Source organism: Styela clava, chromosome 1 (genome assembly GCF_964204865.1).
Source record: "Styela clava chromosome 1, kaStyClav1.hap1.2, whole genome shotgun sequence".
Taxonomy (NCBI): domain Eukaryota; kingdom Metazoa; phylum Chordata; class Ascidiacea; order Stolidobranchia; family Styelidae; genus Styela; species Styela clava.
In genome coordinates, this window is record NC_135250.1 from 6,998,798 (window position 1) to 7,016,001 (window position 17,204).

Sequence of the window (17,204 nt, forward strand, 5' to 3'; positions counted from 1 at the left end):
CACGTACAACCGAGAAACTTTACCCACTTCGATCACTTTTCTTACCGCATGCTTCCTCGCGTCGTTGCCGCAATATTTCAAATGATATTTACGGCTGGGTAAAAATGAACGCCTTGCTTTTACATACCCAGTTGAGCATTGCATAAACTCTCACAACAATCGACCCGAGTATTTTAATAAATTCCACAATACGGTGTGAATGTATACGAAAATTTGATCAGACAAAAGGGAGCCTGTAATCTTTTGTACGGCAGTATCAAACCCTAGAAAATCCCGCTTTACTTGGCTTATCAACCGCATATCATTGTTATTATAAACTAATGTTGTTACAGTATATGTGGCGTTTTTAACGTGCGGTTCGACTGGGATACATGTTTATACTTTAAATAAAAAAACTTCCAGAACAAACAAATCGGTATTATTATTAAACTTAGAAAAACTTGGCAGAGTTTCATAGCGGTGAAATAGACAATAGATAAACTCGGGATTTTATGGGTTCATCGCTTCTTTGAAATCGGGGGAAACTTTGCTAGAGAACGGCATATATTTTGAGATGCCCAATCCTTTCAATCTAAACAAGTCTCTGCCCTAGTAACCAATGTTACCCGGTACGCTACAATATTTTAGAAAAAAAATGACATATTTTGTGGTGCACAATAATTTCGCTCCAAATAAAGTTTTGTACAAAAAACCGCCAAAGGAGTTGGTATGTTCTTGTAAGCAACGGAATCTCATCAGTATAAAATTACCAAAATATTACTCTCCGAAAAATCTACTCTTAGATTTATGTCAACGCTTTCTCATTTTAAGCACGACAAATATCGGACACAAGTATTAAACTTGTTCTTCAAAGCGCTAAGGCGTAAATTGTTCCGATTTTACCCGGATTGCCATCGGGAATACAGTGTAAATACATCTTAATTTTCATATCTGAGCTGTTAGTCATCATTTCTAGACGAATAAACCTATGCGCTTTTGATGTGTGAAAACCACGCCATTTAAATCTCTTATCAACCGTGGAACCATCAAACTTTTCTGAAAGTGCCGGCATACTTTAACCAGCAACACAAACGGCATGCTAACAAAGTTTTCAAAACTAAACTGCGCACTTATATAAGTTTAAAGGTTAGCAAATGGAATGATGCGGTATTTTGTACTTGAAGGAACACGTCAAAGTCAATGGCGCGGTGAAGTCGAAGTCCCTATGGACTGCGAGGGTTACAAGTTTACCGAAGTGGTATAGATTTGCGCGTTATTCAAATCTAACAGTATACTGAAGATTTTACTTTTCGTCATATAAGAATGATACTTCAGTTTCTAGCCATATTATTACGACATACAGAAGTCAATCATGCGTAACAAGAAATGTCATCCAATCATTTCGCGACCCTTTATTGTCAAATTCCTGCTGCAGCTGGTTGAATAAGTTGGTAAATTGTGATGATATTGAGGACAAAAACGACTTTCACAAAATAAGAGGGGATTTATCTTCAACTAAGCCCAAATTCCTGAATATACCTCAAGCGAGAAACTCTAAATATAGATATAAGTTTGCTGTTCAAACTATTTGAGACCTTTCCCGATAGACGCAAATATTTTCTAAACAAATTGAAAACCAACGCCAATTTCAACCCAAAATATAGCACGAAAACAATTTTAACCACTTTCTGTGCAAAAGACACTAAGCAATTCAATGAACTTATTCATAAAAAGAGTTCCACTCATCCGACTTTATGGTGTGGTATTACCTCAAAAATGTAGGTAAATATGACATCGAAGCGTATAGGATAATCCACACGGGTTAGGTTCCTAGTCAGTAAACTATCTTCGAGCCGTGAATAAATGAACAGCACGGCCTCTCTGTAAAATTCAACCGCCCTTATTTGCTATTTAAACAAAACTTGCCACTGAAGGTAATACTGCGACCTGAGCAATCACCTCTGAAAGCAAATATCCAGTAAAAACAAAATTTCGCTTTATGAACCAAACAATCATCAGTTCGACTTTCAATAAGCTATTAAATTGTGAATTATGTTTGTTTTGTGTCAATTGAAATTAAAGATATTAAAATAAATAAATTATTGTTGTATTAAGTGAAGTTAATAAAACTTCTTGTCAAGTGCGTGTAGAAATAATGTAGAATTGATTCAGTAATATAATCTAAATCGAATTTTGATTTGAACTATATTTTTAATATTATAAATAGTTGAAACGGCTGGTGCATTAAAAAAATACAAAGGGTGATGAAGCCAAATCAAGACCTACGTAATTCAATTCCACTTTGAAAGATGCGATAGTTGAAGAATTTAAATCGACTACATAAAATAATTTATGTGTGTTTCGACAAGATCCGCTGAGCAACGGACAGAAGAAAAATATGTTACATGTTAGATACGCGATACAACTATGCTTAACACAAAATATAGGAAAAACACGAACATTTTTGGAATAGAATTATCAACCAGAATATACAGGGTGACTCTCAAAACAAAGAACCCGTAATTTTCGTAATTACTTCAACGAAAATGAAGGAAACTTATTTAACACTTTAGTTCGTACGCACGACAGTTTCAGTAAAATAGGATTCTTTGCACAAAAGTTATGTTCTCTACCGGCTACTCCCGTAGTATATATATGTAACAGTTTAGTGTTAGGCCATAATTTTATTCCGATTTTCCTCATTTTACTTCTATTACGAGTTCGGGGACTGTCTATGTTAGCCAAGTGAATATCCCCTCTGTCCATAGGGTTTCAGTCCGTTTACACAACTTGGTGCAAATTGGGCGTACAAAATTTGTTACCTCCATATTGGTACACATACTTCAGGAGCGCCCTCTTCAAAATATATTTCAAATGACCTGGGTATTGTTTTTTTTGGGGTTCACCCTCATCGGGTTTACTTCAACAAACAAAAAAAAAAAAAAAAAAAAATAAAATAGCTTGACATTCATCAACATGGTAATATTTCACAAAATTCCATTAGTCAAGTTCTGTATACCGGTAACTACAATGTTTGGATAGGCTGTGACAAGTATAAATCAATCATTATAGTTTACCGGCAGGTAGATAAAAATCTAATTCTGAATCCGATTAGAAAAAACCACTTCACACCTTGGTCAAAGCTCTATATATCCATATTGTCCTTTTCTTTACATTATCATTCTATACAAGTACTCAAAATTGTTATTATAAACAATACTTCACAGGACGAAACAAGATGACCCTTGAGACCCGTTGGCCCACTTGAAAACAAGTTGAGGACAGGGCTAATTTTAAGAATATTAGCGGCTTTAATTTTCAAAACAACCTCTTAAAAAGAGGCAATTTGGCGATATTTTGGGCTCCAATTGCGCCACTCCCAGCACGCAGCAACCTCGGGTGTGTAGTGAACTACAGATCGGAATTTAGTGCTTTCAAGTAAAGAAGGTTTTGTATATCGAATTCCACGTTAAGCTTTGATGGTTTATCGAACAAAAATCTGCTCAGAATTAACGCTGGAACAGGATTTGCGATTCGATTTTGCGTTTGAGTTGGGAATGTGCAAACGTACTACTATTGATAACTTTTATCGAAAGATGATTATAACTATTTACAATTGATTTAGTAATTTCAACAGTTAGGCACACTTTGGAGCCTCAGTTTATTAACCAGAATGATATTTTCTGGTTCTGATCTGCTTCAGGCCCACAAGCAATTTAAAATCAGTATCATGACTTTTTTTTGTCAATGTCAATAACGCGATTGATCCATTTTGGGAGTAATGAGAATAACTAATTCCAAAACGACGGATGTAATAAAATCATTACACATTTTTGATATATAGTAATACCTATAAGCGATTGTTTATAAAAAAAAATACATAATATTTCTATAGTAAATAAAATACACGAACTTCGATATTTTTCTCCACTATCGAATAAAAAAGTCCGTCACTAAAAATTGATGGAAATGAATTTTAATATAGTTCTGTTTTCTTATATGCTCTGAGTCTTTGGAGTAAACTCTAAAATAACCTAATCTTCCAGAACCTTCGTCTCTGTGACTAAATGATTCGCAATTGGAAACATCGTCAATATGCAATGCCAACTTAACCTCAAGAACAATTTAAACACTAGTTTACTTCCTAGCTTAAATTAAAAATCGTTGGCTTACAATGATAAAGTATATGATCGTGAAGATATTATTAACTATGTGATAGCCTGTAACTTTACACGTTTTTAACCGTAACGTGACGTCATAAATTTTCTGGTTGGTGCAATTCAAAATCCAACGCTTCACTAGATTAGTAAGTGTGGTCTCAACTTCGATACGGCACAATTCACCTAAAAAGGCTATATCTTGTCACAGTCGTCAGAATTATGTTGTCGCAAACAAACCGCAAAAGTTTTTCATATTCGGTATCAAAATATATGTTCAAATAGATGCCGTGAACACGTCGTTTCGCTGTTACACCATATCAGCGATCATCCGTGTCGACGCTCCAGAAGTGTGTGTACCAATATAGAGGTAACTAATTTTGTTCGCCTACTTTACATCAAGTTGTGTCAAGAAACTGAAACCTATAGGCAGGGGGGAGGACCTTCGTGTCAACGAATAATGATTTCAAATATTTTTGTAAAGTGTTGCAACAATTGCTACATCTTGATCGAGCAAATTCTAGCGCGTGTTTGCCTCGAAAATTCCAAATTGGCGATAGATCATCGAAAAAGTATATACAAAAGTGTTGACCCTGACTAACTTCTGACTGTTAGGAAATGGCTCAGCAAATGGTACATTTTACGAATAATACAAAGCACAAATGAATCACGTATATCGAGAATTTTAGCTTCACTTGCTGTTTTTATATCGAGTAAACAATTTGAATAGGTGCATGAACTATGCGCTACCAAGTTCTAATACGCCAGATATATGACGCGTTCCTGTGGCGGCCCTCCAATACCACTATTGCGTATTCTAGAACTTGGCCTCACAGCTGTCTTCAAAGTAAAACAACCATTGGCCACAGACGGTAACAGAACGGTGACATGGTATGCAATATATAAGCCTGATTCTCTAAGTTGATATAAGTACTTAGTTGGAAAGACAAGAGTTAAAATGTTACATGCCTATGTATGTTTTCCCGACTTTTGACCCCCGGAAAATGCTTCCTATACTTTACCACTGGTGCATTTTTGGTGCTTATTTCAAGAGTGGTTTCGTGAGTTAGTGACTATAAACTGGTTTATATGTTTCAGACCAGTACCTAATCTGTGATATGGATTGATAATTCATTTACTAAGCTTTTACGGTAAAATTACCCACACATTAGCGATAAAATAACAACTACTTTCCGGATTCTTGGGGTCATAGGTCAACCGGTGAACATTTTACAATGATTCTTCATATATTGGTATATAATACAAAACTAATGTATCCAATTCTGAACAGTAGAAAATAAAGACAAAATGACGATGAATGCCATTCAGATAGTGAATGAAAACGTATATCCATACCAATCCTAATATATCCTAGTATTATAACTCTCAACTATTAGGATTTTAACTAACACTTGCAAAACCCCCCTGGTTTCTTATTGCGATAAAAAATAATGCATAAAGCACTAATTTTATATTTCACTTTCTCTCGATGCTTACTCTAACCATTTGCCTTCAGTTTTATACGTATCCCAACCCAAACTATCAGATCCGACTGAAGACCGAGCACAAAAGCGATACTTGATCGTTCATAATGTTGTCGTGCAAAAGTACCAATCCCAGAACAAAATCAACGATTAATTGTACGTATTAATCTAAAAATTTCCCTACCTGTTACCTGTTAACATAGTAAAAGTACCAATAAAGTTATTAAAAAGCACATGTCGTTTTACGTATAGACTGTGATATAGTTTGAACGAAAATTCTACCACGAACTAACGAAGTATTGATAATTGAACAAAAAATGTCACGAAATTATATGCAAGCACGTATATTTCTAAAAATCAATCAAACTAGAAACATAAGCTTGATAATATTTATATGGCCATGTCTAGAACATACATTAAATTCAACCTGTATAAAAAGCCTGTTTAGTGTCATGGAGATAGAACTATGGCCAAATATGATCCGAGGATAAGGTATGATTCTTCAACCGCCATCTTTGGTTCTCAAGGGTTGAGGGAACATATGAAATAATTTTATGAATATCTGCCGATTTTTCAAGATCTTTATTTTATAGGAAACAATCGTCAAATTGATACATTTTGAATTGGTTATATCGAATATCAATCTAAAATTGCTGTATAGACCAACATAACACGTTTTTCTATCTAAATCTTATTACTAAATAAGAAAATTATGACGGTGATTTAATTTTACTTATTAATTAACAATACGGGCGCAACCTATAGACAAAACTTTAACGTAGTATTATGCAATTTGCTAATTGATGGCAAGTTACGTAGAGTACTGATATTGAAATTTTATAATTAAAATTTCACATTCTGAAATAAATAGAGATTTATAGAATCATAATTAATATCATTTCGAATCGAATATTGATTACGAATTCTGAAACGCGAATCTCCACTTATTATACCCACTAAATCGTGTTTTTTCGAACTAATCCTAAACATACATTCGATTATGACTTGTATAAGAGATTTGTAAAAGCTGTCGAAATAGCGATATGCTGCCACCCAGCGTACAACAATAGAATAAAAACTGTGAAACTGGAACTGTGGAATTTACTGATATATATAAGTAAATCGTTCGAAAATTCACAAATATCGTCCAAAGCAGTTATGTGATACAAAGCGGAATCTGTTTCCAGCATTCGATAAAAGATAATACACATATTATGTTTTTAATACTTCTACTTTTTAGCAGAATTAGTTTATTACTCCTTCTCCACGAAGCATGGCTATGGAAAAGGGTGTAGGGATGGAAACCTATTAAAAATTTGATTCTGAATCCCAATCGCGGTTAACAAATCATAAATCCAATTCTACCTTCCGACACTTGAATATCAAATCGACTGCGATGACTTTTGATTTACAATCCTAATTGGTTTAAGTGGAACATTTCGACTACGTAAAACCCAAAAGTAGGCTTCAGTATCCGAATCCGGTCAATTGAAATGTTGACTCCTACTTTCAATGTAAACAAACAAAGTTTGACTACGGCTCTGGGGAACTGATGACGATAAATCGCACGCATGATTAATTTGCAAAATTATTGAAAACAAATCAGCTCTGTAGCGCCCACCTGCAGTCCAGGAGATAATCTTGAGAACACGGGGAATTGTGAAGCGAAATTCGAATGCTGATGATGATGGTGATGATTAAACTTGAATGTTCGACTATCGTGTATCTTCGCCATTGCAATTTCCTAAAATATAATATTTTGATTCTTTAAATACGTTTGCTATGTTTTTTCTGCGAAGATTCTGTGCACCACATACTTGATAGATATATGAATATCATGTTTCCAACATTAATGCTTGGTTTAATGCTGTAGGCTACAACTTGATTTGCGCTTACAAAAAATGTCACCCATGAAAAATCAATCTTATCCATTGTCAAGATAGCCTTTGATAGATAACATATTATAGTACACAAGACTATTTCAGAATATTTCAATCAGTTCGAAACAAAATTATTTGACATTCTCTTGCTTACACAATCACATGCATATAGAGAATTAAAACTTTCTGGAAATTCACATATAGCCAGTGTTCTATCAATCCAAAAGAAAAATATATCTAATACAACTTTATAACTGGTCGGTTGAAAGATTGTCGAAATATTTATTATCACAAATAACATTCCATTTTATTGTTGGTGTTAAATTGAGACTTCGTCATATTCGCGTGACTAGTTATTATTACAGGGCGACGCCCACAATCAGAAACCGTAAGTTTCATAATTACCTAAACAAAATGGAATATGCAATATGTTTCAAATGAGCTGGGTTATATTTTTTCCTGTACTTATATTTCCTGAGTACCTATTATACGCAATAGGCCAATAAGGCAACAAGGAGCCAGGTCGAGGGGGAAGGATTCAAGCACTTTATTACAAAGAGATAAACATTTATGATTGATAAACACCGTTCGTCGAGGACAGACTTAATTGTTTACCTTTTTACGTGCAAGCTGTGCACTGAAATGAAACTTTTCACCGTCTATTGTATCTTCATGTTTCTCTGGATCTTCTGTGTGTTTATGGTTTAAATCGACCAAAACGTTGATTGGATTAGATCTCGGTGACAAGGATGGTGATGGTATGGAATATGGTATTGTGCTTTGTGACGTTACATTCTGAATACTGAAGAGGCCTTCGTAAAATTTGAGATCGTCATTCGGGAATCTTTCTTGAACTGTCCAAACTATCATGTCCTCTTCGTCAAATAGACGTTGCTCAATAGCGTCCATGTATAAATTCTGAAAATTTCAAAATATCGTTTTTAATAAAAATAAAATTGTTTTGATAGGTTTTGAATTTAATCTAAAAAAAAAAAAATTGAATAAACAGCTCATAAATGAAAAAGATCCACAAATTCATTTTTCAATCGATTCATTTTTTAATCGTTTTGTTTTAAAGGTTAGAATTAAGTTTCAATTGTTATGAAAAGAGAAAAAAAATGGATTCGAGTGAAAATGATACTATATCGTATATACAAATCCATGAACTGAAAATATTGTAAATATTTGTTGCAGCAAAACCTACTATTTGACTATTTCTATGCTACCATTCGAGTCAAATTCCTATTGTGTGATGGAGGCCTAATTTTTCAATTAGCATCCATGGCCATTTCTGGAGTATATAACATATTTCACGTTATGTATAGATTGACTAATTTTTCTATATTTGATCAAAATACTCCATGTTCATCCGCGCATGAATGAAAATCGCTTTAATGTTAATATGTTTAACATAGTAAAGATCGATGAATATTCATTGTATCTTCAATCATATTATGTGTATCTTGCATATTTTAACCCATTTGTTGCCACTTAGGGTATTCAGATTTCTCGGCTTAACTCGAGAGTTTTCGATACCACGGATAGATTCGTATATACCCGGTGTTGAAAATTTTATTGAAGCTACAAATCTTGTTTTCACTGTGTGCTACATCTAAATTTGGCATTATTTTCGGATACACAAATTAAAGTTTCATAAATAAAAGATTTATACTGTTGAACAGATATGGACTGGCGTCACAGCTTCGCCATCGTCTACTTTTTTTCTAATTGGTACGAGAAATGGTTATCTAATTTTCGAATTAAAAATGACGAACACGAAATTGTTAACACGATGTTAACATTTTCCGAGTATAATTTAATTAATTGGCTTCCAGTCACCGTATATATATATATACTGTATTCGCAATTATGTCACATATATGTATTTCTCGAATATATATTTTGTCCACAAAACACCAACTTTAAATTCAAATATTTTTATTGAAACTAAAAATTGGGGGCTAGAAGCGACCGGGGCCATATATACACCGGCGGCCCCACCTTTCCTGCGCATATGGAATTCCAGAAAAATTACGGGAACGCAATTTCAACTACACGTATATACGTATTTTGAAATGTAGCTCAATTTTAGATTGCCGTGGGGAAAAATATGCAATTCAACATTAGGACTAATTTTTCAATATAGTCAATTTAGTGTTGTGCAAAAGTCCCTATATCTTGGGATATATAAATCAATGTTTTCCTAAGAAAGCTTCGATAACATAAATATAACGGTGCGATCATTGAAGAATGATTTCACAACGGTTAAAATGATTTTTCGTTACATAATGAAAAACTTAATTAAGATAAGTTTTACCAAACTGATGCCTCACCCAGCAATTTTCAGCTTGTATAGTAGTCATTGCTACCCGCGTTTGCGGATAATTCAGATGTATAGAGAAATGAGTTGTTAGTTGCACGGTCTGCAATCTTGCAATCGACCACAAGGGATAATTATTCGCTATTTTCAAGTGGAAACAAATGACAAAAACGAGATAATATCTTGACTAATGACTCATTGGAAGCTATTCCTCGCCAGTTTATTCTGACTTTATTCATTTAACTTCTGATAAATACTGCTGGAATACGTATTTAAAAAGCCGAACTTGATTTTCGAGCGTGAAAAATATATTTAAATAAGGGTTATTTCTAAGGATTTCATGGACCGTTATTAATCACATTATAAAATCGATATTACGACAACCCAGTCGAAAAAATTGACAACTGAGGACCTGACAGTTCTTTCCGGACAAAGTAAATTTATGCGGATACTTTTGCACAAAATTAGCCAATATGTAGAACTGTTTCGTTGCTGTTATCTTCGTAACCTTTTACTCCAAATCTTTCGATTGGTATTTCTTAACGCATATCGTTGGTTAATATCTTAATTTTGAGTTCATACCGATGACTTTGTCTAAAGTAAGTGGACATACGCGAAACTTTTGAAAAATTCGCTTTTTTTGTTTCTAGAAGAATGCACCATGCCTCAAAGAAAAAAATAAAAAAAAATTGATCTAAATTAGGCGCTCCAGAAGTGTGTGTACCAATATGGAGGTAACTAATTTTGTTCGCCGTTGTCTGTTTTCGTAGCCATTCAAAGGATATTTAACAACTTAAAATTTGCAGGTTTTAAAATATCCTCAATACTTCCGTGTGTGAAAATGTACCAGAACTTCATGACATATAAGGTAAATAAATAAAGTCTACTTTTAGAAAATAAAATAGTTTCACACGCACGCAACGACTTAAAACAGGAATTATATCAACCGCAAAAATTCTCGCCTGCGTCAGAAGAGCGAACTTTTTCTCAAAAATAATCCGACAGAAATACAGATTGATGACAGGCTGATCGTCATTGGTGATGGCCACCATCGTTGAAATATATAAATCGAATTTATTCGCTTGAAGAAATTTTACCGCCAGCCTAGTTATCATGATATAGCAAGGTTGATGGAGATCACCTATTCAAGTTTGTTAGGCGATAATGAGTTACCAATGACGTAGCAAACTTACAAAATAGACTGAATCCCTCTTTGGTGCAGCTTTATGCGTTTTCTTGTTTGTCGTCACGTTATTCTTTTCCGTCGTCAGTGGATCCGTGATCGAGCTTGCACTGAATTTTTCAATGATACGTTTGACTGATTTCCGCCTTGTCCTTGGTGTTGTATCCGCCGATATTGGTACTGGCTTCACCGCCTGAAATTAATATTCAATTTTGTCTATTCCTTGAGTCTTTAATAATGTCAAGAATATAAATCACATTAAATTATGCATTATAAATGCGTCATCACCGTACCCTATGCCAAACTGATTTCAATCATAGAGAAAAGGTCTACCGCAGAATGCAAGATGTTTGCAGAAGTTGTTTACGTCACAAACAATTATCATCAATTTTTGGGATTAAACTGTGGGGATATGTGTTGACTGTCCAATTAAAATCAGATTCATCTTCTGCGAGAATCAACTTCAATTTTTCGAGCGTTTTGTTGCACTTAAAATCCTGTACAGTTAAGTATTTTGCTCTATTGATATTTACGGGATGAAGCTCGCATGTGTCCATACATTTAAATTTTACTGCATTTAGCACGAAAGAATGCAAACATTATCCTATCCCATTCACATGTCTTACATTACCAAGTTCAGTATCATGCGCTGTCATAAAGTTCATATCTAAGGCTATATATAACTTCATATTGTTACACAATTCCTTGCAAATTCAAGTTATTTCTAATATTTTATCATTTATATATATTATCTTAAACTATATTCAATATTTCTGCTTTCATACCGCACTCCGTTGAGCCAATGTAGAAAAAGAAAAACTTTTGTAAGACAGCGGTTCCTGATCCCATTCTTTGTCCTCGGTGTCTACTTGGACGTTGTCTTCGATATCGCTAGCACTGGGAATTGAAAACAAAATTCTAGGGTGCACAGTATTTAGGATTCGTGTTTACACAATATCATGCATAATTTTTAGGCAGTGATGTAGCATGTTACTTTTCATGTTTGCTAACCGTACTTTGAAACTTTATCTAATTTGTTGTATCGGTACTTCGGTAACGTTAACTCGCTCTTGGTTCCAAGAATCGGGTGAAGTTTAAATATTTGCAAGTTAAACCCAAAAATAAAAAGGTATATCGTCCATGTACAGTTTAGTTGAACGTTATGAAATACAAAATTGGCCATAAATTGCGATTTTTCTCTGCAAGAATAAAATTACTCCTACATGTTATGTGCATGCATGTTGATAGTGATGTCATTCGGTTCAAACGATGATCCTGTTACCTCGATTTTAACTCGATGAGATCCTGAAATAAATGAAAAACTGTTGATATTATAAACAAATCAAAAGCACATCTCATTTATTATCAAACTTAATACTGTTTTAAAAGTATCGGTTGACCTAACTAATTGTGAAGTTATTTACAGGGAAGACTACTTATAGTAGCATCTTTCATGCCGATAAATGTCCGTACAGAACGACTCCTAGAAGTAAAGATGCGCTTTGTCGGTATATCTAGAATCTCTATATATATCTAAATTAAGTAAAATCTAAAAATTAGATGCCATATATATATACTCTTTTACAGGATTCGCACTCACAAAGCAAGTTTTGGACTAAATAAATAAAGGATACAGATTAAGTATATTGTATGTTTATGATGTGTGCACAAATGAGTATTATAGTAACGAGAGAGCTATGCTCAAATTTATGGACACGAAAACCCAAACGAAAAGCATCAAATCTTTCACAGTACCGACCGGTAATCTGACCGCGAGATCGCTGAAATGCGATCACGGAACCACAGCACGGTGTGATTTTATTTTTTATTTTGATAGCGTCATCACACAAAGTGAGAAACGAATTCCATAACATTTTTAAAATGAATAAAAGTAATAGCTTTCTAGCGACAACAACCATCTTTACCCGATGAAAACCAATCTCCAAAGCATTTGGTCCAGTAGTTAAAGAAAAAGCGATTTTTTTTTTCACAGCAACAAGAAGAAAATGCAAAATAACAAAACGCTCTATAGGTCCATTTTGTGTCCCATATTAGAGAATATTAGTAAAACCACAGCATATACAAAATTCCTCCTCCAAGACGACAAAATTTCTCACTGAGGAACCCCTCCCCCCTGGTTGGGAAATAGGGGGTTAAGCCAATACCAAATTAGAGTGTAATGAATGAGACGGATAATACGATTTTTGTCTTTGCCCATATCCTAACTCTAAAAAGAAACTGTTTTACTAGGTAGGGCTTTATTCTGGATGGGGGTGTGAGTGAACAATGCAAACATCGTAAAATGTTCGAAACATTTGTTTTACTAGAATTGTGTTGTCAAAATGTTCAGGTTGCAATTCAAATCCATTTAAAAGTGATTTATCATTGACAATCTTTTTCCATGTACAAACATGCAGTTATCTCACAAAATATCTTCACGTCTAGATTTAATGATTGATTTTCTAATTTTCGTTTTATTATTGAGTGCATTTGGTTTGAAACATATCGCACACTGTTTGAAATTATCGGAAATATTGTAGAAACAGAAAACATTATCACACAACAAGGACAAATAATAGAATAATAACAAAAATGCACCGAGGCAATTTGCATTTGTTGTTATAAATATCTAGTTTCTTGTGGCGCAACGCTTTTGGCATTAACGTAATACAGAAGCAAAAGTAAGCGTACCCTTCAAATGTGATGAGCAATGTCACAACTGCTTGGGTATAAACTAAAATAATTATATATATTTAGAAAACATCTTGGTAACCTTATACGTAAACTCTCCAAAAGAGAATAATTTAATATTCCATTTCACTACACAATTGATCACACACTCCAATATTTCTATTCAAAACTTCATGAAATATTTTTGAGCAAGTCATTTTGACGTGATATATTTTATTCATGGTATTTTATAAAGGTGTTAATGCTCTGTCGTTGTTGTTGATGTTAGGGGAATTCTAGATTTTGAGAATAAAGTGTTCAGAACAACTCTGGATCTGTATGTTAGGCCTCGATTCACAAAACCACCACCCTACTCAAGTTTTAGTTAGTTGGTCACACGTCTCAAAGGGCATTCCTTTTAACAACATGTTCCAGAAATGTGAGAAGGTAACTAGAACTAGTTGAGTGAATGCTCACAAGTCACAAATACTTTTAAAGAAATAAACAAAGAATGAAAATTAACAAAGTACATAACAGATTGCCAGTCGCACTTTTCATTTAGCAAAATGTTCGAATTCATTTAAATGTTAATGTTGTTATAGTGCCACAGAACTTTGTCTAGGAGTACTGAAACCGCACCTTAGAATCGAGACGACCTGACCTTTTTCAAATATTTAGCGCTATCTAACACGCCGTCATTTTTAACTTGCTTCGATAGAAAATATTTTTTTCGGGTTTGAGGTAGGCACCAGAACACTGTGTTGAGTGATCGTGTGTTGTAGACTGTCATTATATAGTTGCATCCCTCAATAAGGGGATTTGAGCTGGTTCAGGGGTTATGACATTGCTATTCGTAATTGCAGGTTTAGAAATTGTTTATTTCTTCACTCTAACAATACATCACACTCTTTCGTTTTGTAATGACCTACTACGGAACGCAGAAGAATTGTCGCCATCCGAGTATGGACCACGCCTGCTCAAGTCCTAATACATAGAAATTGATGTGATATTTTCAATGAACCAAGTATGGCACAATTCAAATATTTTTGAAACATGGGTTCATTGACAGATTCTTTTCATATTCGATCATGATTGATTAAGTTTGATTTTGTTTATTAAATCTGGAAAAGTGGAATAGATTAACTAGAAGCAGAAACTAGCTCATTGGTTGTAATCCTCATGTTTCACAAATCCCAACGGGGTTTACTTCGCCCCGTTACTTCTGTTTGTATAGAAGGCCTTGATCTCTGCCGGTAATATTTATGTAATATTTTTAAAAACATGTCTTGCGTAAATACAAATTCGAATGCACATCGAACGCAGAGCTAAAACTAATGCACTAGAATAACTAGATTATGAAAACGCAAGACAAAAAGAATTTCTGATTATCACGACATTTGAAGGGAAAACGGACGTGACCCAAAAGTTATTGCATTCACCTCGAAATTCCAATAGTCCTCCTATTATTCCCCGCCCTTCACGGTGTTTACCGCACTACCATTTTCAGCATTTCTTATTCTAGAATCTAGGGTTCACTTTGAAAAGAATCCACAATCGGCTATATTTGGGTTTCTAAACTATACTTTACTAAAAAAAATTAATTATTTGACCTGATCGTATTGCGAGATAGGATTATTATGAAATTAAAACATATCATATCCGAAAAGAAAGGCATTCAAATGAAACCGAATTTTATAGAACATTACTAAACGGCACCCAAATCCCGGGCTGACTGGTATCTGTTATGCAGAAATAACTTACGTATATTAGACCAGCTTTCCGCTTTCAATCTTTGTTCCATCATACTTCTACTTCTTGTTGGATGTGGTATTGAATTTGCACCAAAATGTTGTACATTCAGGCTTCACATTTTATAGACTGACTTGTAATTCTGTGAAATTGATTTAAAGAGTTATTAAATCACCACGCTGAGACGTAGCAGAGAGATGTAATTCTCGAGCGCAAAAATGCTTATCGAAACACTAAAATACACTGATTTATATCATAATGACACATAATATGATACGTATGATTAATCTAGTAATCATGGTTGTTTTGTTGTCGAATAATTTGTACATCGGCGTCGTTGAAATATCTAAATGGGTATATTGGTATGAATATATCGATATCGATATTCAATTCATGAATTATTTTTTTCAAATATCGAAATTTATGCAATTGGACATTGGTGAAATCTTCAATGTCGAAACCTCTTTAGGTACAGATACAGAATCATTTTCGCTGTAACAATATTGTTATTGTTTCTGACATGAAATAGGGTACTGTTATCATGTGTGATTGATAATCTATATGGCATCTACGGCACATTTTCCCATCAGATTCAGACAGATAGCTGCCAGTTTAAATTCGTTTTACCCTTTACAATACCGTACCGAAGTCATTTGCGTCACTTGTCTGTTACGTCGATAAGTCTTGATGGAAGATTGTTAAATCAATTGTAATCCGTTGAATGGTTATTACACGTCTCCGTTCTTGGTAAAGTAGATTCCGAAATGTAAACCTAATCTTCGTCTCCGATGATGAATTGTGACAATATGGATTCGTGAAAATCACAATAGTCTACTCTAAAGTATCTGTATTATAAATGTAACGATTAATCGTATTCAAATACCTGTAGTACATATGTTTATATATCAGACTGTTAAAATAGACCGATCTTGTTAATATGAAATTTGTCATTTTGAAAATGGAATCAACTCGATTTATGATTGCTATGGCGATGGTTTAATGGTTTTGATCATGTCAGTTTTGATTCATAACGGAATTCAAGCTGCCTGCTGCAACAGCCTTAACGCTACAATTGTGGTTAAAAGTTGACTGTTTCTTACCTATCATCTCAATCTATTATCTCAGATAAGTATGGAAATCATTTGAAAGCCTATTTATTGCGATAAAAACCGAATGCAAAATGAGCGCAGCAGTACACTTGTCAGCATGTGTGCCACCAAACAACGTTGACATTCGTAGCTTCTATTTCGAGTCATGGTCACAGTGTTCAACTGAAGAAAGCGACCCAGCATATAATAGTATTGGTAAGCAAGATTATACCGAGCGAAGCGGCATATTTTAATCCCAAGTGATATCGCATTGAACTGAGCAGAATACATCCTTTCCAAATTTTAATATCTCTCCACGTGCTGGAGAATGTTTACATGGGGCCTTGTTCTGGACAGGGGTGTGGAACACCTTATACAAGAATTCAGCTAATAACACGTTTGTTTCACAGCAAATAACCACAAATGCGTACATGTACTGGCAATATTATTTTACGAATATTACATGAGATGATTAAATGAAACCCGTTGAAACGAGGAGAGACCGGTGTAATCATATGCGAATTTGAATTTAATAAACAACCGAATTCAATTTACCGGAATTAATGCTAATTTTTTCAATTTGAAGAAAACAAATAAACTTGAAATAAAAAACTACAGAAAATTAAATACCAAAATTTTGATATATTTTTGAAATTAAATTCCTGCTTTTTCAAACATCAGATGCAGTTATAAT

General features: G+C 34.1%; 1 protein-coding gene across 1 annotated transcript in view; it reads right to left on the bottom strand.

Annotated features, from left to right (window-relative positions):
- Positions 1-16,264, bottom strand: part of LOC120338538 (uncharacterized) — a 55,521-nt gene extending 39,257 nt beyond the window's left edge. The window contains exons 1-7 of the mRNA XM_039406561.2: positions 16,067-16,264; positions 15,435-15,564; positions 12,227-12,308; positions 11,789-11,900; positions 11,014-11,196; positions 8,116-8,418; positions 7,242-7,364 (exon numbers count right to left, since the gene is read on the bottom strand). Of these exons, the coding sequence (XP_039262495.2) occupies positions 7,242-7,364; positions 8,116-8,418; positions 11,014-11,196; positions 11,789-11,900; positions 12,227-12,308; positions 15,435-15,477 (846 nt within the window). The 5' untranslated portion in view covers positions 15,478-15,564; positions 16,067-16,264. The remainder of the gene's footprint in view (positions 1-7,241; positions 7,365-8,115; positions 8,419-11,013; positions 11,197-11,788; positions 11,901-12,226; positions 12,309-15,434; positions 15,565-16,066) is intronic.
- Positions 16,265-17,204: the final 940 nt, after the last annotated feature.